This window comes from Silene latifolia, chromosome 11, assembly GCF_048544455.1.
Source record: "Silene latifolia isolate original U9 population chromosome 11, ASM4854445v1, whole genome shotgun sequence".
In the NCBI taxonomy this organism is placed as follows: Eukaryota; Viridiplantae; Streptophyta; class Magnoliopsida; order Caryophyllales; family Caryophyllaceae; genus Silene; species Silene latifolia.
The window spans coordinates 11,711,155-11,734,667 of NC_133536.1; the positions used below are offsets into that span (position 1 = coordinate 11,711,155).

Below are 23,513 nucleotides of genomic sequence, written 5' to 3' on the forward strand. Positions count from 1 at the left end.
AGGATTATGAGTATTAAGCTTGTAGTCGGGGATGAGGTGGTGACGGTTATAAGTGCTTACGCACCTCAAGTAGGTTTGGATGCTTCTTTTCGACGAGCCTTCTGGGAAGATTTAGAAGAGGTTGTAGAACGAGTCCCTATTGGAGAGAAATTGATCATTGGTGGTGACCTCAATGGGCATGTGGGTACTAGTCGAGTTGGCTTTGAGAACATTCATGGGGGTTTTGGGTTCGGGGAGAGAAATGAAGCAGGAAGTGACATATTGGATTTTGCTTTGGCTTATGACTTGGGTATAATGAACACTTGGTTCGAGAAAAGACATTCTCATTTGGTGACTTATAGAAGTGGAGGTAATGCTAGTCAAATTGACTTCCTTTTGGTAAGGAATGTGTGGAGGAAAGAGTACACCGATTGCAAGGTCATACCCGGGGAAAGTGCCGCAACACAACATAGACTAGTGGTTCTTGATTTTCGGGGTAAGAGAGACTTGAGGAAGAGAAAGATAATCGGTGAGGCACGGATCAAGTGGTGGAAGCTACAAGGGGAAACCAACAAGCGTTTGGGAGAAGGTTGGAAGTAGCGATATTTGGTCGGATTGCGAGGAGAAAGATATTGATGCAACGTGGGATAAATTGGAGCATGTTGTAAAGGATTTGGCGAGGGAGGTGTTAGGGGAATCTAAAGGAATAGACCATCAAGTAAGGACACATCTTGGTGGAACGATGTGGTGAGACAAGCGATAAAGACTAAACGTGAATGCTATAAGGTTAAGGGAAATGCATGAGTGATGAGAACTTTGAAAAGTACAAGGAGGCTAGACGAGCCGCTAAAAAGGCCGTACGGGATGCGAGGGCAAAAGTTAACCAAGAAGTGTATGCCGGGTTGGACACGAGAGAAGGAGAGAAGGATATCTATAAACTGGCCCGCATAAGAGACCGAAAGACGAGAGATATTGGGAGAGTTAGGTGTGTGAAAGATATGGACGACAAGGTTCTGGTTCAGGATAACGAGATAAAGGCTAGATGGTGTTCTTACTTTGATAATTTATTCAATGGACATCAGGAACAAGGTTTTGGGGATGTAGAGGTAACACCAAACATGGTTAATCGGGAATTTGTGCGTAGAATACAAAAGAGTGAAGTTAGAAAGGCGTTAAGGAAGATGGGGTCAAAGAAAGGAAGCAGGGGACCTGGATGGTATACCCATAGAAGTTTGGAGGTGCTTCGGGGAGAAAGGGATTGAATGGGTAACCATGCTCTTCAACGAGATTTGGAGGAGCAACAAGATGCCATCGGCTTGGAGGAAAAGCACTCTAGTCCCTTTGTACAAGAACAAAGGTGATGTCCAAGAGTGTTCCAATTATCGGGGAATTAAACTTATGAGTCATACGATGAAGCTATGGGAGCGGGTAATCGAGCAAAGGCTTAGGAGATATGTAGACATCTCGGAAAACCAATTTGGATTTATGCCCGGGAGATCGACTATGGATGCGATTTTTATCATGAGACAGTTGATGGAATACCATCGGGACAAGAAGAAGGATTTGCATATGGTTTTTATTGACTTGGAAAAGGCATATGATAGGGTACCAAGAGAAGTACTTTGGTGGGCTTTGGCGAGAAAGGGTGTGTCGCGAAAATATATTGACCTCATAAAGGACATGTATGAGGGGCTAGTGCAAGTGTTCGCACTAATGTTGGGAGAACGGAAGAATTTCCTATTACCATCGGGGTGCATCAAGGTTCCGCACTTAGTCCTTTTCTCTTTGCTATAGTTATGGATGAGTTGACAAGGGATATTCAGACGACATCCCTTGGTGTATGATGTTTCTTTGATGATATTGTGTTGATTGATGAGACAAAAGAAGGGGTGGAGAGAAAGTTGGAATTGTGGAGGCGGACTTTAGAGACTCGTGGGTTCAGGTGAGCAGAGTAAGACCGAGTATTTGAGGTGTCAATTCACTAAGGTGGCGGGGTTGAGATCGACAGAGGCGGGGAGTATTATTTTCGATGGGAATGTTGTTGAGGGTTCGGATTTCTTCGGATATCTAGGATCTATTATTCAAAAAGATGGGGAGTTAGACGGTGATGTGGCTCACGAGAATTAAAGCGGGATGGTTGAAATGGAAGAGTGCTTCAGGGTTTCTATGCGATAAAGATATGCCCCAAAGATTAAAGGGAAAATTTTATCGAACGGCAATTAGGCACCTACTTTACGCTCCCGAGTGTTGGGCGTGAAACATTGTCACATTCAAAAGATGAGTGTGGCGGAGATGCGCATGTTGAGGTGGATGTGCGGACATACAAAGAAAGATCGGTTAAGGAATGAGGTGATTAGGGAAAAGGTAAAAGTGGCGCCAATAGAGGACAAGATGATGGAAAACCGATTAAGATGGTTTGGCCATGTAAGAAGGAGACCTATGGGCGCACCGATTAGGAGGGCGGAGACTTGGAGAACAGAAAAGGTCCTTAGAGGCCGAGGAAGACCGAGACAGACATGGTTGAGAGTGATAGAGCACGATATGAGAGTTCCGGGGCTTGAGGAGAGTATGGTGACGGAGAGGGCACAATGGAGGGAAAGGATACATGTGGATTTTTAGTTTTTTGATGTTTTTGACAGATTTAGTGTTTTTTATTTCTTTAATTTAAAGAAATTAAGTTATTTATTTTTCTCTCCTTTATTACACACTTTTTCAACAACCACTTTCTTATAGCTTTTACCTGGTTCATTCCGGATCCTTAACTCTATTTCGGTTTTTAAAAATCGCTTTAATCTTTTCTCTCGATTTAAATTTTAAATTTTTATAAAAGAAAGACGGAATTCGATTTTAAAACCTCTAAGTTCACCTTGACTTTCCATTACATTTTCGTTCTCCCTTTTTGTTTTTCATCTTCCCTTTTTATTCGCATTTTGAGGCGTGCGTTCACCCATGGACGGTTCGAAAGGATGATTCATGTCAGCCGACCCCAAATCATTTTGGGATTAAGGCTCTGATGTTGTTGTTGTTGTTGGGTGTAGGAGACGAATGTGGGGTTATAGCATACACTAGGACAATATGTCGCGGCACACAAGTGAGACAACAACAAGAGGCATAGCACAAATTCTTGGTTCTTGTCACGGTCGCAGTATTGGCATTTGCGGACTAATCTCGCACAATGCAGTTACTGTTGCCTTAAACGGCTCGTTTGGCATCACAGGGATAGTGATTTACACAGACCCTCACAGACTCACAGAACAGTTGCCAATGCTTAACAAGAGAATGAAAATAAAGTATGAGAGACTTGAAATCGCAATTGTCAATTTCTGTGCCTTCTGCAAATGCATCAGACCTTTGGGTTTGAAATTTTCAAGATAATTTACGGAGTAAATTAACCATATGCACAACATACTAAAAACAATTAAAAAAATAAAACCTGTTCTAAATAGAAAAGTCCATCATTGATTGTAGAAGCCAACTCCTTCGTCATGATTTTTGTTTCTGGAACTTTCGTTCCACCTCCAACGACACCGCTATTCTGCACAATTAAGACAAATCAATTTTCAGACCTTAACTCATGTAAGATAGAAATGAGATCTACGTCAATAATCTACCAATTCACGAAAGACCAGACAATAGTGAATTTCACCCAAGCTTGATGTCAGTTAAGAATCTGAATAAACAAGACTTCCATCAAACACAATTACCACAAACTCCTAGGAAAAACAACATTACTCCTGTGCCTCAATGACTCCCGCAAAAAGCGGGGTAAGAGAACGGTTAAAACATTACCTCAGTGTCTCAAGGGTTCCCTACTTCCCTCAAATGGCGGGGTAGGGAGAAGTCGAATGTACACTACCTTACCTATGCTTTAACAACACCCTGAGACAGTTGGAGGATAAACCGAAATAGAAATTGCGTCTGGAATTACACTGTATAATGCTGAATCACAATTAAGAAAGAAGCGTGCAGCGAGTCTAACATGTCCCGTACTATATGAGAATTGTAATTTATGAAGTATACCTGGGTGACAATTACAAGTCTCTCCACATCATGATCATTGATCAGTATCTCATCATCTTCATCCTCATTCCTTTAAGCATTAAATCCACAGATAGATGTGTAAGAGCAAGTCAAAATGCTTGAATAGATACTACATATATACAAGCATCACTGCGTAAACGAATATGGACTGACTTTCAGAAATGATAGGATACAATTGGCTCATTCTTTTGTTCTAGCTGGTTGAAATACCAATTAAGTAATTAACAGATCTATCCTTCATAAGAAGAATGAAGAGTTTCAGCATAGGCGAAACTAATCGACACAGGGGTTGGACTACATGGCTTAGGAGATTTGTGACGACACAGGAGAGTATTGCTTCAAAATAGAACGAAGCACAACGTAAGTCCTTTGCTATATTACATCACAAATCACGATGCAGAACGAAGAAGAATACCTTAGCTAGTCATGAAAAGAAAATTTTGAAAGTAGATCGATTTGATACCCACGTAATTCACAAAACTTATAACATGCAGATTCATAGCAGAGCTACAATGGCTACAAGACTTAAGAAACTTGCACAAAAAATAGCAAGTCAAGATGAAGAACAATACAGTAATGGATACACAAATGAAATGGTACCTTCCAGATGAACTATGAGTATTCTTCTTATCAATTTTCTGCTGTATTTCCAGCTCTTCATCAAGCATAAAACTTCCAGAAAAATCAGTAGAAAGGTCATCGACCGGTGCAATTGATTCAGATTTTGCCTCACTGAGCTTTCGATGTAAAAGACCTCTTCTGGGTTCAGTTCTCTTGCTTATCTTGTCAGCAGGAATGCTCTTTCTTGCATTAGAGACTGTTTGATCTCCACTTGGCCGGAAAGTTGGTTTCACATGGGAGTCTGCATGTTTGTTGACCGAAGATTGTCTATCACTGTCACGGCGAGCATTATCACGGACGATACTAACACTGGTATTAGTTTCACCCTCAAGACAATCTCCCTTGCTGAACACATGTGCTACATTATCAATGCTTGATGAAACGGGGGTCGCTGCCGTTATCTCATCCTGTACATTATCACGAGCTTTACTCGTAACTTCTTCAGAAGCAGCATGCTCCACAGCAGCAGTGACATACTTCGACCAACTATCATGATTCCTCAGCTTGTCACCCTGTTTCAAATTTATCAACGTGAGGAGATGGAGGAGTAGGAAGCAAAATTATCATTAAAAAACACTTACGAATAGCCCCGAACTATGAACACCATTAAAAAAAAAATTCTTCAAGTTTCCAAAAATACAAAAAAAAAATACTGACCCAAACTTCAACAGTAGTAGAATCCTGAAGTGCATCTAGAATAAATGGTATATCTGTACTCATTCTCTTAACCTGAAAAGTTAAAACAACATGCACAAACGGAAATTTAATGCCAGAAATTTGGAATAGGCAAACCAGAGTCAAATTATACAATATGAACATGCATAAATTTAAAAGGCACATAGAAGGTTAACATTTCATTTACACAATCCAGAGCACAGTACCCTATTAAAATCAGCAATATCGGATACTGGAACCCATCCTTGATCATCCATAAGAGATATCAAGTACTTGTCCTTCCGCAAATTCTCATCACTGCCAAGGCACGAAACAACTCAAGATAAGAAAAAATTTTAGTTGTAGAAAATGTGCCATTAAATTTATGGTAATTGCCAGATTATTCCATATAGAAGCGATGCAATTGAAAGAGCCTTAACTAAAATACCACCTTCTAATACGGAAGTGCCGAGCTAACCCATTTTTTTCATTCCAAGAAGATATATCAGCTAATGATTATCGCTTGTAACACCTTCTAAAATACAAGGGCCATCGTTTTTCTTTAAACATTTCACCATGTTCGAAATACCCTCACTATTTCCTTGTTAAGTTAGGTATCTTTGAAAAAAAAGTTTACAATGTACCAATAGTTGGACATTTCATTCAGTTCTATCATCTTCTGTTTATGTGACCATTCCAATATACGGAGTATTAATCTTTGAAACTGGTTCAGGTAAGTAAGCGTATGTGCGCAACACTGACAGACTGACAGTCTGACAGATTAAGTGTTTAAGTATGCCAAGATAGTTGATAAATGTCTTAAGTGAAAAAAACGTGTAAGTGAAATAGTGAATACATCAGCAATGTCAAGGAAATAACAGACTTCTTTTTACTCTTGACCAGGAAAAATAACCAAATTGACTCACCTGAAATAGTACTCAATTTGCTTCACTATGTCCGCCCTCAAAGCTAGAGTCTCTGGAGACAATACAGTCGCCACAGGATTTGGCAGATGAGGAGCAAAGTGTGGTGGGAAAGGTCCCCTTATAGCGCCGGGAGGTGGAGCAGCAATATAATACATAGGCGCACCACCTGTAACATTTAGCTAAAGATGATGAGTGACCCAGAACATTATTCCATACTAAACAATACCACGTAAAAACTGAAATGCTGGTAACATGAACCAAAGAAGTCTGGAAAATAATGTCAGATAGATGTATAAAAGATAGAAAAGGTTACGTCAAAAGCAAGTGTTGAACACAACCCAAGACAACAGCGACAACAACAGCAAAACCTGAATCCCAAATTGATCTGGGGCCGGATATAAATCAGGCCATAAAACTGTTGATGACCGGTAAAATGAGAATGATGCAAAAAGAAATATAAAATGGAAAAAGAAATAGTAGTTCAAAGTATTGGAATGATAATAAAAAGGGATTGAAGTGAATAGAACTTTTGAAAAGTAAGGCAACGCGTTACCGGGGAAGCCTGGTCCGCTTACAAATGCTGGAGCTGGTCCAAAAAATGGAGGCGGTGGATAAGCTCTCATCATAGCTGGCTGCATCATGCCGTCTCTATGAGCAAGTACTCTTGGATAATGCCATGAAGTATATGGACGACCACCAGCTTCAGGAACATTCTGTCTTATGTGCGCGAGGCTAGGTCCACTTATGTTATCTCCACGTGGTGATGGATAAGCACTTCGAGGGGCATCAGGGTTGTTAATAGGTGGAGTAAAACCTTGTACTGGAGTTTCACTGCCCACCTTGGGCATTTGATTCTCGGCAACAGGGAAAGGAGGTGGAAACTGCTGATAGCCATATCCTGCGGGAATTGGAACTGGAGAAACCATGGGAGGTACACCAGGTGGCAGCATTGGCTGATAATATGGTACATGGTGACCAGGGAAAGGCGGCACAGTATTAGAGTTGCGCTTTGAACCACCTTTGTGGTGGCGATTTTGCCCATGCTTGTGTGAAGAATTTGAACCTTTTTGCTGTCCAGATACACCCTTCAGAGTAAAAGTAAAAATTAAAAGCATATACAATAATAAATATTAAAGAAGTGGCAACAAGCCAAGAAGTAGCTGCTATTTTTATCTACTAAGAATAAATTCAACACTACCTCGTTTATCTCAGTTAGTTGTCCGCATAGGACTTTGTTGGTCAAACAATGTCAACTTTGTATAACATATTTCATAATATACAATACCTAAAACTTGTTCGAATTACGATATGAAAATATTTGCTTTGAAATATTAAACATAACAAATTAGACATGTATCTCTAGATATATTTCAGGAAATGAACGGTCAGACGCAACATTGGTTGACCATCAAAGTCAAATGGGGACAATATAAAATGGGATGATAGAACTACGGAGTACGTAGCTAATAGCTATGCAAGAGGGATGATGGAATTTTTGGATCATTTTATCTTTCAAGTATAGTTCAAACACGCAACGCAGACACACATACAAACAACTGCATTATGTGATAGTCCCTGAGACGTAAATCAAACTTCTCCAATTTCTTTCCAAACAAAATGATAAACCACTAAGGAGTATTACAGTTTTAACAGTTACTGATCTTATAAACGAAAAGAACAGGGGAATGTGTGGGTCTGCAGACCCTTGCAACCCGATTGCTTTTAAAGTTGTTCAATCAACTAGTCTACTTATGACATGACCAACTCAAATATGTCACTGAAAAATTAGAGACCGTATAGTGTACAACAAGATCAAGCTTTTCTTCGTCAACAACAACAACATCTGAGCCTTAATCCCAAAATGATTTGGGGTCGGCTGACATGAATCATCCTTTAGAACCGTCCATGGATGAACGCACACCTCAAAAATGCGAAAAAAAGAAGAGAAAAAGTGAAAAACAAAAGGGGAGTGAAACATAATACAAAGGTCAGGCAAACTTATAGGTTTTAAAATCGAAGTCCGGATTTCTTTTATAAAAACTTAGAATTTAAATTGAGAATAAAGGTTAAAACGATTTTGAAAACCGAAGGAAAACTAAGGGTCCGGAATACCTTAAAAGTGAACCAAGTATTAATATATAAGAAAGTTATTGGTAAAAAGGTGTAATAAATCCGAAAAGAACAAAAAAATTTCAAAAATTAAATAAAAACATTAAATATATCAAATAATGTCAAATACTAAAAATCCACATGTATCCATTGCCCTCCATTGTGCCCTCTCCGTCACCATTCCCTCATAAAGCCCGAGAAATCTCATATCGTGCTGTATAACTCTAAGCCATGTCACCTTTTCCCTAATCAAGCTTTTCTTCGTCGAATGTCCAAATTTGATTCACAACTAAATGCTTGCCAGTAAGGCGATATAAGTGACCAGAACCACAGTTTTATGATGAAACTTAGCTACCAAAACCCCAAGACATACATGGCAAGAGATTAGCAGCAACAGAATATCGACATCAAAACAGTTAACCAAGCTTGTTTCGTAGAAACCTTTTCCTAATTGTCGGTGATTTAGACGTCCTTTGCACAAACATCACCAAAAAAATCCCTCAAAATGTTGACTGTTGAAACACACAACATACATTCCCATATCTAAACATATAAACATCAATCAAACACAAAGAAACAAAAGACTTCATTACAAATACACAATTAACATCATCATAACGTAACCAAACAGAGAAAAACAGCACATAATCAAACCAAAGCAAACACTCCATTGGTAAACTAAACCTCACCAACCTGGCCAATGCCAGAAATGTTTTGAACATCAGAATTCCCGGCCACTGAAGGCATTGCCTTCGATGTTTCCGGATTAATAGACCGTTGAGCACCGGATAAAGCAGGCCAACCTTCGGCCGCCGTCACAGGTGGATCAACACCCTTATCAACAGGTCTCCTCCATGGTGAATTTGGTCCACTCTCATTCTCATTCACCTTCTTTCTTCCACCATCACCACTCTCACTTTCTGCCATTCTCATAACTCCACACCCAATACAATCACACCACTTACACTTAGTAAATAAAATTAACAAAAATCAACACTTCTAACACCAAATTTTAACTAAAAAAACACAACTTTTTCAGCAATTTGATAGAAATTATGAACCCACTACAACAAATCATACAACAAGGTAAACTAAAAAATCATAAACTATAAAATCAATCCAAATTTGATTAAAAACACATTATTTCATAGCTAAATTAACCAAAAAGATGAAAACTTTGGAAAATCAAACAAAAACCCTGTTCAAAAAAGGATTAAAGAAACCCAAAAAACATAAAAATTGAACTAAAGGAAGGGAATTGGGGAAATTAAACAAAAACCCACTTGAAAAAAAGATCAAATAAACCTAAATTAACATAAAAATTGAACTAAAGAAAAGAAATTGGGGAAATTAATTAAACAACAACACAGTTCAAGAAACAGTACAAAAAGATGAAAAAAAGGGGGAAAATGTGCAAAGTTTGATGAAAAATGAGGTAAAATTGATCAAGAACAGAAGCATAAAATGAGGGTTTAAGTTGATATTACAGTGAAACAATCAGAACCACCAAGAATAACGGTAAAGATAGAGAGAGATTCTAGGGAATAGAAGAGATAGAAAGAGGAAAAGAGGGTTTTGAGGTTGGATTAGGGTTTTTTAGGACTACTAGGTGAGGTAACAGGCAAGTGTTTACTGTCAGTTACTGAAGTACTCACTTGCAGTTGGTACTTGGTGTTAGTAACATGTTTTTTAGCACCAACTCTTATTTCCGACATTGTAAGTTATTGTTCTGTCGTTGTCAAAAAAAAAAAAAAAAAAAAAAAAAACTCTTATTTCCGATGGACCACTCCGCTTTAAGGTTTAAAACGAGTCAAATGTCACCATTTTATTGATAAAGTGTGATCATTAAACAACAATATGTTGTAGCTAGTGTTACAGTTAAAAAAATATCCCGGTAACTTTTTATCAAAGAGTAGTCGTATTTAGCTGTAAATGGGCCACATTTCCCCAATCTTAAACTTTAAGACGAAAAATGGCTCGTTTGAAGGGAAACTTACTGTTTTTTTAGGGTAATTGTTAATAATGAGTTTCTTTTGTTGTGGTAATAATAATTAGTCAACTTGTAATAACGAGTTAAGTGTGTTCAGTGTTTTCCGATGTTTGTTTTAGGGACGTGTTAAATCTCGCACACAATTTTACTAATCCCGCACTTTTTTCCGTTTTATTCCGAATTTACTCCTCATTTCCTCACCCTAATTTCTCACTCTAACAAATGAAGAAATCAAAAACCAAAGAAAAAAAACGTCCAACAACAACTACCAACAACCCCTCCCGGCGTCCCCCACCCCTGCCACCGCCGAACACCCCTCGCTGCCCTATCCCCGCGCCGATCACCACTACCCGACTCCATACCCGCGCCGACGACCCTCTGCTCACCATGTTCGTCAACTCGACTCAGACGCAATCATCATTCGATCTACCTCCAGCCGCGACGGAGGTGTTGGATAAACGGCAGGGTTGGGATGAAGTTGACGGCGAGGGAGCAGGAGGTCGCCACTTAGGGCAGTGGCCGGTGCTGGTGGAGCCGTGGATGGGTGGTGATTGGGATTGTGGAAATTGGGAAGGGTTGTCGGGTTAGGATTTTGGGTTTTTTTTTTTTAATTAAATGAAGGGTAATGGTGGAAAAAACACGTACAATGTGTTGGATTAAGTAAAATGGCGTATAGGATTTAACAATTGCGTTGTTTTAATGGTGAGAAAATTAAGAATTATCGGTTTTGTTTGGAGATTAAATGTGTTTCTTAAGACGTTGTTTGGGAAGGCTAATAAAAGTTATACTTGAAAATTTCTAGATAGATACACTATTTAAAATGATATGTTTACCTTTAAAAGAGATAGAAGTAGGAAATTTTTTTATTGTAAACAAGTTATACAATAATATGTGTCTCAAGTGTCTTAGGTTTGAGATTTCCCAGCCATAGGCGAACATCATTTTGAGAAATAAGTTTGATTCCGACAAAAAACACTACTTAATTTGATAAAATTCTAGTGAGCATCATATTACAACGAGCTTATTGGGCCACAATAAGTTGTGCTTCTGTGCCCGCTGAGATGACAACTATATTACTGAGTTTGGCCATGTTGTTATTTATTTTTAAAAATGGTCACTAAACACGGGCCAAGGCCATTTTTATGTGGGTTGGCGTGGTAGGAGTTAAATCGTGCATGAGCCATATCCATACTCAAATCGTGTTAGGTTGCATTGACTTGACGATCCACAAACAAACGGATATCTTAACAATAATCTTACAAAATCTCAATAGGCACAACAAACGAAGTACTTAACCAATTTACACATACACATATATAATCTCCTCCTTATTTTTCAAGAGTTCATTTATACACACCACAATCCGTATACAAATTTTGCCATAAATTTTAAAACTAAAGTATTTTATCAGTTTTGCCTATAATAATATTGTAATTAGTGACTCGAATTAATCAACCAAACTCATTTATACTCTTTAACTAAAAGTAATAAAGTTGTCTATTGGTTATACTAATTAAGAGGATCAATCTAATTATCTTTCGAGTCTCGAACAAAGAGGTGTTACACATAGTGACATAGCTGGTTGTGGAGGGATACTCGACGTAGAGAAGTACTCATTCGGTGGCACCCTCCTCCTCACAATTGGTGCCTTCTCAATACCGATGGGGCCTCAAAGGGAAATCTAGGTCCAGCTGGTTGTGGAGGGATCTTTCGAGACGATACAGGTAATTTTATCTCAGCATATCTCTTTTCAGGCGGGCATTGCACTTCAATGAGAGCAGAAATGCTAGCTTTACTCGCAGGATTAGAAAGAGCGAGAATTTATCAAGTCGCCAAGCTTCTTGTTCATATGGACAATGCAACCTGCGTAGACTTGGTCCTCAAAGATCAGCTCGTAAGCAATAGTATTCGGCCCCTTGTGGTCCGTTGCAAGGAACTTATCCGTCTACCAGGTTGGCAAGTTCACATAGAGCACGTGTTTAGGGAAGCTAATCGGGCAAGTGATTGGCTCGCCAATCAAGGTGTTAACGCTCCTACTGAAGTTACCTTCCTTGAAGAACCTCCGGAAGACCTTAGAACTATTCTCCGTGAGGACTTGTTAGGGGTTACTACCCCTCGCTTTATTCCTTAGTTTCGGGTTTTAGCCCTCTTATGTACCAAAAAAAAAAAAAAAAAAAAAAACACATAGTGACATAGCTTCAGTTATCTCAAATTCCTTGTACCCAAACACTAGACCACGATCCCCATACTACGTGTAGTTCATCGGTTGATGAAGAAATTCGAAGAAATGATTTCATAAATCAATACAATCAATCAAACATATTCCTGATCATTTATAGGTAAAATCAATCATCTGTCCTTTTCTTATTTGCCCACTTCATCATTTTTATCTATTTGTTTATTCCTATATTATTTGACCTTATTTGTCTTATGATCTTCACATAATTATGTTGAAAGATTGAATTTTTTTGTTTCACTCCAAAAATTAACCGTTTCATGGGTTTTGATCTTTGAATAATCACAATTTCTGGGTTTCCCTTGTTTTCAGTGAATAATTTACATAATTTTGGTGAAAGATTGATTCTTTTCACTCTAAAAATTAACTGTTTCATGGGTTTTGATCTTTGAATCATTACAATTTCTGGGCTTTCCTTGTTTTCAGTGAATCATAAGTTCATAACTGTTTATGGGTTTGTATTGTTTTCTAGGAGGAATGCTATCGACCTTCTCCTTTCAACCTTGTTCAATTTTCTCGTCTCACATCGGCTTATAATAATAATAATACTTGGTAAAATAAATGTTATTTTAAGCGTGTATTAGAGGAGAAGGTTGAAGAGAAGACCAAAAGAAAAGCTACATAGCATTTCCATTGTTTTTAGTGGAAATGATGTGGGTACTTGATTAATTGATGTCACTTAATAAGGTCAATTATTGTTAATTATCCCAATTATTGCACAATTTGGTTTAAAGTGTAAGATGTGCTAGGTGAAATGTTAAAGATTGAATTTTTATTTGTTATTTCCGTCAAATGAGTCACAAAGATAGTACAATAAGAGCGAGGATTCAAACTTGGAATCTATTGTCCCTGATACCTCTATCCTCTATCTTAACCACCAGGCTAAGATATTTTCGGTAAAGTTTTTGATTTTTGATTTTTGATTTTTTGTTTTTAAATGACAAAGTTTTTGATTTTGTCCTTGATTAGATGATGATTCATTTTATCCAATTTCGAATCATTTTGGGATTAAGGCTTGGGGGTGGTTGTTAATTGTTGTGTTTGGTGATTTTGTAAGTTTTCATGATTAGTACTTTTTACTTCAGTTGTAGGATTTATCATACATGACTGTTATATTGCAGATGTTATTGGACTGTTCAGGGAAGCTACAAAATTTGGCAATTATATTATATAAATTAGTATAAGAGATTTGGTCAAAACTGTTGTATATGTAATTGCATCTCATGTTTTCGGTGTTTCGGGGTGTTGTTATGCTAGGGTTGAAGGAGTAAGTGAATGGGGACATTGGTTTTGAGTTTGGAGGAGGTCATCCAACAATCTGTAGAACAATTTCAAAGTTTTTCGAATCTTAATCGTCAACTTAGGTTGATAATAGATGAAGTTTTGAGCCAATTTGGTGTATTAGGAATAAGTAATACAATGGGAAGTATGAATCTTGAAGAGTTTCTTAAGGGTTGGACTTGTGAAACTACTCAGTCTCCTAGGATCGAAGCTGGCAATTGTAGTTCCTTACAAAACCATAACAGTTTAGGTATATCTGGTAATTTTAGCGAAAAGATTGATGATGAGGTGTGGCGAGAGATTCAGCAAGAGGAGAACATTAAAGTTGGTGGGATAGTTAAGAGAGAGCCTTCAATGGGGGAGATGACTTTAGAAGACTTCTTAACGAAAGAAGGCGCTATAGATGAGTGTCCTTTGATGCCTTTTGATGTTGGTGCTCAGTGTGATACGCCAGTTTCTGGACGTAAAAGGAATCCTCCAGAGAAATTTGAAAGAGGCAGTGAGAAGAAGTTGAACAGGAAAATTAAAAACAGGGAATCTGCTGCTCGTTCTCGTGCCCGAAAGCAGGTATGTCAAGTTATTTCCTTTTCTTATCATCGCTAGATAAAAAAAATTCGATACATATTTATTGGTCAAGTTTTTGTTAACAGGCATACCACAATGAGTTGGTGAGCAAGGTTTCATGTCTTGAGGAGCAAAATATGAGGCTTAAGAAAGAGCAGGTAATGAAAATATGAAATGATGGTCTTTAAAAGACTTAAAATTCTCGTCTTTTCATTTTACGATAGTCTACCGTGGTGATGTTTTGTGTTGGTCTGAAGTGTTGCAGATCGTTATTTGCGTATCTCAATTTCCCCTTTACTTCAGTTTGGTCTAGTTTTGTGCAGGTTTTCGTATCTTTTATTATACTCAGTCCAACCATTCATCTGTAATGGTCATTCATGAAACAATTTTGCTTAACGACATTAGTCAAACTCATTGTTTTGAATTTGAAAGGATATGTCGGATTGACTAAATCTGTATGGCCAATGCAGTGTCACTGCTCAAAATGTTGTAATGATTTAACATGGTGTGTATTGACGTTTCTAGGTAGAAATATGCTTAGGAGTAACCGAGTAATATGTTTGATCTGTTATGTGAGGGAGTATCAGTACAACTGCGTGATCTAGTAGGCGCAGCTCTTGATGATCTATTGATGTGGTACCAACATGACTTCACTAGAAGCAGTTCCTATTTTCCGAGTTAGGTGCTGTTGTACCGTTTTCTTACCTTAAAAGTTTTGCTCTATTGTTGGAAGAGGGGTGTGTTATTGATGTCCAAATCATGAATTGGCTGTCCGATATTTTCCCGCTAGGCATTATATCAGGTGTGTAGGTTTTCTGTGCACAGTGACGTCTCTATCTAGTTCTTCTGCTTGATACTTTCAGGATCGTCTTACATTACTTCTGGTTGTCTTGTAGACAACTAATCAACAACCATACAGTGTCATTCTCTGGCATGATGGTCTTTAAAACTATAACAATAAACTCGATGGATCAGTTATATCCTTGCATTATTGCGTAGGCCGTAGGCTATTTCTGCAAGTATACCTATCTGTGGTTATGGTTCTGAAATGGCTTGTTTAATTGCTTGTGCTTTTTATATATAGCAAGTAGCACGTGATGAACACGCAGTTTTTATATAGGGTCACTGGTAAACAACCTCGTTTAAGCTGTACATTGGCAACTTTATATGTTCTGTTCTTTTAAACAAGCTTTAGCGATTCTATTTTGTATTAGTAGAGCAGAAAAAGTTACCGTTTCCTTCGCTAGCTTATCGCTACAGTACCACTTATGTGCATTGCATCACCATTATGATGACTTGATGAGCATTATTGAGTGGCCGTAGAAAATTGTCATTTGAGCCTTGGGTTAACACATACTCCGTATTTGCTTGAGCCTTATAGGCTTATAGCTACCCCTCCGTGAGCTCTCTACTTTATAGACTATTTATTGGAAGTCGCCCACGTTTGCCTTCTGTTCTAGTGCTTGGACAACTGAACTGGGTGTAGACTGCAGAAGTTTTATCAGTAGCCCGGCAGTTGCTTTTTTTTTTTTTTTTTTTTTGTGCGGACGTCTCACTTTTTTTTTTTTTTTTTTTTTTTAATCAGAAATAATATGAGTCGGTTAAGAAATTTGTCCGTGTCCCCTGCTAGATTATTGAACGCTTTTTTTTTTTTTGAGATATTCTCGTATAACTGCAGCTTCCAGCTACCAATAAGCGATTATTATTATTAGACGTGTTAGTTCAGTAGTGATTTACAGTACTTGATGTCTAAGTATTCTTTCGTTGGCAGGAAATGGAGAACCGTTTTTTCACGGAAATGCCACATGAACCGAGATTTCAGCTTCGACGAACCAGCTCAGCCATTTTCTGAAAAGTCATGTAAAAATTTTGTAGGTCTAAGTTATAATGTCTTTCCTTTGGTGAGTAGTTAGTTGCTTGTATACTACTAAAAGTTATAACCTCTTTCTTTGCTTAAAAGCATTCTCTTTATGTACTTCTAGTTCCGAGTTAAAGATGCAGGAGTTGTTCCGTTTGTGCTATCGATTTCTATTCACGACCGCTAAGCTAGCCGCTAAATTCACCTTTTCAGACACTTCTTGCATTAAACCAAATTAAATTCAACCTTGTTAATTCGATCGGGTCATTCAAATCATTCATCAACCCCGCCTATTCAAATACTCCTTAGATTAATGGGGTGTTTGGTAAACGGCGGATTGAGAAATTTTCAGCATATTCAAGTCTTTTAACATGTTTGACTCATTAATCTACTATTTTGAGTGTTTGGTAAATGGCATATTGAAAGAGTAGATTGGAGCTCAATCTACTGTTTTCTAATTGCTGCTCTACCTATTCACATTAGTAGATTGTGAAATATGAATCCGTCAACAATTTACACATAGATACAACAATCTATTAACCAAAATCTGCTAATTACCAAACACTTCTACTAAATCTGTTAATTGAAATATATTAGTCAAACCTGTGAATCTAATCTGTCATTTATAATCTGTTTGACCAATCTGCTTCTGCTAATATCAATCTGCTGATTAGCAAACAGGGCCTAAATTTCAAAAGCTCTATACCCCATCGCAAGTTCTTATTTCAGACGGGTTATTTTCCGTCTGAAATAAGACAAACCAAATGTAACCATTTTACGATAAGATGTTACTATTTTCTGATAAAATGTTATCATTATCATCAGGATAAAAAGTGACAACTTCAGTTATAACATTTTGTCATTAAATAGTTACATTCTATTAAAAAAAAAAGGTGATATTTAATCCGTCTTATTCCAGACCGTCTAAAGCAAGACTTATTGATACCCAAATCAATTTAATCGGATCATTCGAGTCGGGTCCGCAAAATCACATCAGTGGTAATAGTCATCCAAAATGAGGTGGCAACAATTATCCACAAACTGTAGTTGAATAAACAAGTAGGGACACAAACAAAGATCCAAATTTGTCGACTTTTCCAACATTTATTGTCTCTCTCAATCTTTATCCTCTTCTTTTGAACTCCTCTTCTTTTCTTTCCTTAATTATTAATCAATCCAATAATCTGTTATACTGGTAAATTCATCATTATTTATCAACAAATTCAATCGAATTGTTACAATTTCACTGTTTAATTGTATTAATTAATTGATGATTTTTTGAATGTTTGTTTGACAGATTTGATTGCGAAATTTGGGGGAAAATTAATGGGGAATGCTAATGGTGTTGGATCAGATTATCCAGCTATGAACCCTAATAATCCACCTGGTCGTGTTGCTTCGTGGGATTCAATGGCGAATTCTCCGCCGGAATCTCCAGGTCGATCTCGATCGCCGCTTATGTTTAATCCTCAGGTATGATTATGATTATGATTCATTTAATTATTATGTTTTGATTGATTGATTGATTATGAACATTTTGTTAATTCGTTTTTTGTGAGTTAAGTTTTGTTCATTGTTGTTCTTGGATGAATTGTTGAGATTATGTATAATCCTCTGGTTTGATTGTGATTCGATGAATTGATTATTTAATCAGCTTAAGACGGATAATGCCGTCTTAAATGAGAATTTGTGTTAATCATTATGCTGTGATTGTTTGATTATGAACATTTTGTTAATTTCGTTTTCGTTGAAGGATGAATTGTTGAGATTATGTTTAATCCTCTGGTTTGATTGTGATTCGATTATTTAATCAGCTTAAGATCCGTCTTAAATGAGAATTTGTGTTAATCATTATGCTGTGATGGTTTGATTATGAACATTTTGTTAATTTCGTTTTCGTTGAAGGATGAATTGTTAAGATTATGTTTAATCCTCTGGTTTGATTGTGATTCGATTCTTTAATCAGCTTAATACGGATAGTGCCGTCTTAAATGAGAATTTATGTTAAATCATTATGCTTTGATTGTTTGATTATGAACATTTTGTTAATTTCATTTTCGTTGAAGGATGAATTGTTTAGAGTATGTTAAATACTTTGGTATAGGTTTAGATGAGTATAATTTGACAAATGATTATGTTGTGATTGATTATGAACATTTTGTTAATTCTTTTTTTATTGTGATTTAGGTTTTCTTCATTTTTGTTGAAGGATGAATTGTTGAGATTATGTTTAATGCTTTAGTTTTGTTAGCTTTTGATGATGAGGATTTTTGAGTGGTTAATGATTATGATGTCATTGATTACAAATAGTTAATTCGTTTTTGTGATTTAGGTTTTGTTCATTATTGTTTTAGGTTTGTTTAAGTTTCTAATTAAGCCTAGTTATTAGGTGGGTTGTAGAGAGTGTGAAATTTGGTAATCATTCGAAAAATTAGGATTTTATCGGGTTAGCCTACTTGCACAAATTGTGGTAAATACTAATTTAGGGATGGAAATAGATGAAAGTGCAATTTGGTGGTGAAATTAGGTGAAGGTGAAACATTGATAAATTTCACTTAACTTGTCTTGGCAAGGTTCACCTTGATCTAAAATGGACAAAAATCACTCTTCAATCTTTAGTGCAAATGTAAAAAAGCCTTTAAGATTATTCCGTTTGATTCAATATAACTATTGGAATTTTTAGCACGAGACCATAAATGTCAATATATCTCATGTCATAAGACTAAGGCTATTTAGTAGCTATTCTGCAAATGATGGAACAAAGCAAAATGACTTGTTAAATTGTTGCGCTTGTGGAACAGCAATTAGTCGATGCGATTCCTGATGCAATCTTCATTGCGCGTCATCCAAAATGAGCCTCTTCGTGTGATTTTTTATCTTACGTGGTAATGCTGGGTATGTTCAACTTCTTTACCTCGTTATAAGCTAGAGTCTTTGAGGTATAGTCTTGGTTTGGGCATTCTAGGATATGAAATTTACACGTTTGTATAGTGTCTAGTAATGGTATCTCTTATAGATAGAATCGTATATCCTCTTTCGGCTTATTATTACCTCTTTTGCATCTTTACTTTCCAGTATTGGCCTGATATTGTAAGACAAACACGGATTATGATTTACTGCAGGCATAGCTTTATAGGAACTGTTAATGATACAGATCTGGACTCAACCAATGTATGTCTGATATTCAGTGAGTAGTTTTTCTGCAGAATGTCCTACATTCACAAGGTTCAGAACTAACTTATAGATTAAGGAAGCATTTAGGAACGTAGAAGTTCTCCTAGCTGTCTGATTGCAAACCTTTCTTCAGAAATATGGAAATGGATGTTTGTCAATTTTTTGCAATGTCCCTAAAAGGCCCATCCATACTCCATTATGTTTTGCAGCTTCCTGTAGCACCGTTGCCTAGGGGAGGCGGTGCTTTTAATTATAATAATGATGTGCATGGAGCTGTCGATCAAGCTCCGGAGAAAAGAATTCCTATGTTGATTACATGGAGTCTTGGTGGCAACAATGTGGCGGTGGAGGGATCCTGGGACAACTGGACATCAAGGTAATTGGAGCACTGGCTTCTGTGGCTTGAGGTTATAGGTGGAGAAATATATGACTAAATTTAGCATCTTGCAGGAAGATTCTACAAAGGTCCGGCAAGGATCACACGGTTCTTTTGGTGCTTCCCTCTGGAATATACCACTACAGATTTATTGTTGATGGCGAAACAAGGTATATGCCAGACCAGCCTTGCGTTTCCACGGAGATGGGGCTTGTTTGGAATGTTCTTGACGTTAATGTGAGTATTACTTTATTTTTAAGAAAGCTTTTTGTTCTTATGATGCTGTTATTGAGTAAGTGTGCCAGTACATGATTCATATATTATTCATTTATTACTCATTTGCTTTTATGTAGTTGTTTTCTTGGTTCGAGTTCATGAAGTAGCCTTACCGAACTACTCAAGTTCTGAAACCTTTCTGAAGAGTGAATCTTAAACAGAGAAGGCAGATACTAAACTTGTGTCAATTTTAATATTTGTAATAGCCTGTCTTCATAGTGTCGTTAATGGATCTCACTAGAGTTCTCGTTTCCGGAATCCATTGCATATAGAAATCTGTAGAAGAGTAGGTATATTAGGGAATCATCTGTAAAATGAAACAGTATCTATTCACACATACTCGTAAACTTTTTCCATACGTGGTGCTAGATAACTCGAAGAAAAGCAGCTTGCAGAATCTGACAGCATAATCATAATCATAATCATAATAATGTCATGAAATGAGGGCGTGGTTTGTACGGTTTAGCCTCAGTGAAGAAAGAGAGAGCGGTTTTCAATAATTATGGGAGCTCTTGTTGAGAATAGTATATTAAAAGTTGCCTATCTGGACATTATAACTAATGATAGACTATTTGGGTATCGGTTTAACTAAACAAGTATAAAAACTTCGTTCGCTAAAATGATGCACTCCTTATTTAGTACGGAGTATTTAGAATTAGCTACTTGTCGATGCAATGCTAAAATTTCATCGTGGATCATTCGCAACAACTTCTGTGATTTCACAGTAAGAATAATGTTCAAATGTTGTATGATTTGCCTTTTCAAATACTTTTCTTGATACCATACACGAATCTGGGAAATTTGCGACCAACATATGTGTGATGATTTGTTTGAAGTACTATTGAAATGCGAAATGACATTGTTATATGCAGGATTGTGTCCCAGAGAGTCTAGACAGTGTAGCTGAATTCGAGCCACCATCATCACCAGACTCAAGTTATAGTCACACGTTTCCGGAAGAAGATGAATTTGCCAAAGATCCAACAATAGTACCTGCTCAGCTGCACTTAACCGTCTTGGGTACCCAAAAACCGAGCGAACCGTCTTCATCAAGACCACAACATGTTGTTCTCAACCACCTTTTTATGGAGAAAGGGTGGGCAGCTTCCCAATCCATGGTTGCCCTCGGTTTGACCCATAGGTTCCAGTCCAAGTACGTCACTGTTGTCTTGTATAAGCCCCTACGAAGGTAAGAACGAACTTATCTGTCTTATTTAGTAACTTCTTGATGGTTTGTTTTTTGCTTCTCATACTCGTTCTACGTTCCCCTGTAAAATAGAGCTCTTTGCTATGAACTTGTGGAAGTACAACGGTTTATAGTGAACACATGTTCGTAGCAACCTCAAACCTTGTTCTTTGTTGTTCTTGAAGTTTAAGTTCGTATTTTTTTTTTTTTTTTTTTTTTTTTTTTTTTTTTTTTCACTCACGTCATTCTACCAAGCAAGCATACGTCCCCCAAATTCTACACACTCCAGATTAATTTTTATTCCCTTAAATTTTATTTTACTTTTGGTTGGCTATTTGAGTTGGATTAATTCAGTACCATATCCATCTCTACTTTGTCAATTATATATATGTATGTATTTTCTTCTATAACGAGGATGAAATAATTTGCTGATATTGGCAGTTCAAGTTTCGACCTTTTTTTTCTTTCCGAATAAATAAGCATATTGCTCTCCTAGCGTGTTGGATGATAGCGGTTTAGGCTATTGCAGACATTTAACTATTGTCAACTTCATTTCATTAGTGTATCAATTAGTCGAACTATAGACAGATATATCCGTCTACAGTTATAGACGGGTCAAATATGTTTAAAGTACTTCTGTTCCAGTTTCAAGACAAATGTGGCCGAGCTTTCTGTTCTGTCATGCTCACCAACAATATTTTTTGAGTCGAGAAGCAAATAAAATGTAGCAGCCTAGCAGGGCTTGATTTTTTAAGAATACCGTGTTTGATCTGCTTCCTTTTCTTCTGAACTGTTGGTTAGTTGTACACAATGGTGTTACTATGTACCGATCCCATGGTATTGGGTCTAAAACAAACTTTAACAAATACTCGTAGATTTATTCTTATCGGGAATTACAGTAATGCCATGATGCCATGCATTTTCATATCCAGAACCTTATCAGCCCTTTTATCGACTTCCTTGGGTCTGCACTCTGCATGAGCGAAGATCATCTGACCTATATGGTATCCCGTTTCCTTTTCCGTGTACTTTCTCATGGCATCACTCTTTACTTGAATATGGTTATTCTTAGGATATGATGTGGGAAACTAAGAAAGGCGGAACAGAGATGACGGGTCACTCACCGGCACATATGATCCGCTTCTGCATCGTCATCTCTTCATCTGTTGACGATAAGTCGATAACCCAAGCCGTTAGAAGATGCTGCAGCTACTATCGTGATATGGAACAATAAATCTAGTTCTCGTTTCTTTACGTGTTGAGGTTCATCAAAAGAATGCATTTTTTTTTTTGAGTAAAAAAGTTGAAAAGAAGAAAAAGAGAAGAAAGGAGACGCACGGTTGTTTGGAGCAGAGCCAAGATTTACAGCGGCTCCTCCACCGTTGTCTAGACTTCGGCCTTTTAGGTTGGCGTCGCTTCTCTTGTGTTTGCCTTCTCCTCTTCCTGTTTTCATCCACCCACCAAACTATGAACATCTCCTTTCTATTTTCATATTAAACAAATTGTTTTATGAGACGATTTCAAGTTCCTTTTTCTCTACTCTAATTATGCCATTGTAGCTACTCACTTCCCTGAAAAAGATCGCTTATTCTTAAAGACTCAAAACTTCCCTCGGGATTAGTATCGAAAATAGAAATATTGAATCTGGTTTTTATTTGCAGACAAAGATTGGATTGTCAATCTACCCTTCGCCTTTTAAAAATAAAATAAAAGGGATATTCTACATGGGGTACCCCTTAATTTTTCGACTTTCTACATGGTACCCTTATACTTTTTAAAACATACATGGTACTCCTAATTGTTGTCATTATCACTAAGTATACCCCTAAACTTTATTGTTCGTCAATTAAACTCGGTTTTAGGCGTTAAGTGATGACTTGGATGCGTAACCAAGTATGTCATTTATTATCCCATGACATAAGGACTCTATTAAGCTCAATATCCATCTCGATCATAATAGTTATTGATATATAAAGGCTAAAAAAAATTTGACGGAAAATTTATTGATTCTCTGCCAAATTATCACGTCTAAAGATGGATATTGAGCCTAATAGAGTCCTTATGTCATAGAATGATAAATGACAAGCTTGGTTACGCGTTTAAGTAATCACTTAACGCCTAAAACTAAGTTTAATTGACGGAAAATAAAGTTTAGAGGTACACTTAGTGATAATGACAACAATTAGAGTATCATGTATGTTTTAAAAAGTGTAGAGGTACCATGTAGAAAGTCGAAAAATTG

The 23,513-nt window shown here is 37.2% G+C and overlaps 3 protein-coding genes and 1 long non-coding RNA gene across 7 annotated transcripts in view; 2 read left to right on the forward strand and 2 right to left on the reverse strand.

Moving 5' to 3' along the window:
• LOC141611039 (la-related protein 1A) overlaps positions 1–9,974 on the reverse strand; it is a 13,247-nt gene extending 3,273 nt beyond the window's left edge. The window contains 8 exon segments of the mRNA XM_074429446.1: positions 3,413–3,514; positions 4,000–4,069; positions 4,621–5,153; positions 5,299–5,370; positions 5,523–5,613; positions 6,222–6,387; positions 6,775–7,306; positions 9,024–9,974. Of these exon segments, the coding sequence (XP_074285547.1) occupies positions 3,413–3,514; positions 4,000–4,069; positions 4,621–5,153; positions 5,299–5,370; positions 5,523–5,613; positions 6,222–6,387; positions 6,775–7,306; positions 9,024–9,263 (1,806 nt within the window). The 5' untranslated portion in view covers positions 9,264–9,974.
• A 2,527-nt stretch (positions 9,975–12,501) lies between these two features.
• On the forward strand, positions 12,502–16,422 carry LOC141611017 (ABSCISIC ACID-INSENSITIVE 5-like protein 3). 2 transcript variants are annotated; one of them, XM_074429413.1, is made up of 4 exons: positions 12,502–12,659; positions 13,678–14,404; positions 14,488–14,559; positions 16,173–16,422. In XM_074429413.1, the coding sequence occupies exons 2-4, from the start codon at positions 13,832–13,834 to the stop codon at positions 16,251–16,253; spliced, it is 726 nt and encodes a 241-aa protein (XP_074285514.1). In that variant the 5' UTR covers positions 12,502–12,659; positions 13,678–13,831; the 3' UTR covers positions 16,254–16,422. The 2 variants fall into 2 exon arrangements, with proteins under 2 accessions (XP_074285514.1, XP_074285515.1); XM_074429414.1 differs by having other exon boundaries at positions 12,541–12,659; positions 13,814–14,404.
• Positions 16,423–17,316: 894 nt separating this feature from the next.
• LOC141611040 (SNF1-related protein kinase regulatory subunit beta-1) lies at positions 17,317–22,789 on the forward strand. 3 transcript variants are annotated; one of them, XM_074429447.1, is made up of 6 exons: positions 17,317–17,454; positions 17,557–17,732; positions 19,643–19,809; positions 19,884–20,046; positions 20,958–21,274; positions 22,344–22,789. In XM_074429447.1, the coding sequence occupies exons 2-6, from the start codon at positions 17,586–17,588 to the stop codon at positions 22,348–22,350; spliced, it is 801 nt and encodes a 266-aa protein (XP_074285548.1). In that variant the 5' UTR covers positions 17,317–17,454; positions 17,557–17,585; the 3' UTR covers positions 22,351–22,789. The 3 variants fall into 3 exon arrangements, with proteins under 3 accessions (XP_074285548.1, XP_074285550.1, XP_074285549.1); XM_074429449.1 differs by lacking the exon at positions 22,344–22,789 and having other exon boundaries at positions 20,958–21,432; XM_074429448.1 differs by lacking the exon at positions 17,317–17,454 and having other exon boundaries at positions 17,465–17,732.
• LOC141611043 (uncharacterized) lies at positions 22,129–22,717 on the reverse strand. Its single transcript, XR_012528484.1, has 2 exons — positions 22,610–22,717; positions 22,129–22,434 (listed from the first exon to the last, which is right to left on the reverse strand). It is a non-coding gene; the product is annotated as an uncharacterized LOC141611043 (long non-coding RNA).
• Positions 22,790–23,513: the final 724 nt, after the last annotated feature.

What these genes read in the sequence shown, in the direction of transcription:
- LOC141611040 (XM_074429447.1), top strand. Translation starts at nt 17,586, where the DNA reads ATGGGGAATGCTAATGGTGTTGGATCAGATTATCCAGCTATGAACCCT. An exon ending in TGGGACAACTGGACATCAAG is followed by an intron (nt 19,810 to 19,883) that starts GTAATTGGAGCA and finishes AGCATCTTGCAG; the next exon opens with GAAGATTCTACAAAGGTCCG. An exon ending in GGAATGTTCTTGACGTTAAT is followed by an intron (nt 20,047 to 20,957) that starts GTGAGTATTACT and finishes TGTTATATGCAG; the next exon opens with GATTGTGTCCCAGAGAGTCT.
- LOC141611017 (XM_074429413.1), top strand. Translation starts at nt 13,832, where the DNA reads ATGGGGACATTGGTTTTGAGTTTGGAGGAGGTCATCCAACAATCTGTA. An exon ending in GTTCTCGTGCCCGAAAGCAG is followed by an intron (nt 14,405 to 14,487) that starts GTATGTCAAGTT and finishes TTTTGTTAACAG; the next exon opens with GCATACCACAATGAGTTGGT. An exon ending in TGAGGCTTAAGAAAGAGCAG is followed by an intron (nt 14,560 to 16,172) that starts GTAATGAAAATA and finishes TTTCGTTGGCAG; the next exon opens with GAAATGGAGAACCGTTTTTT.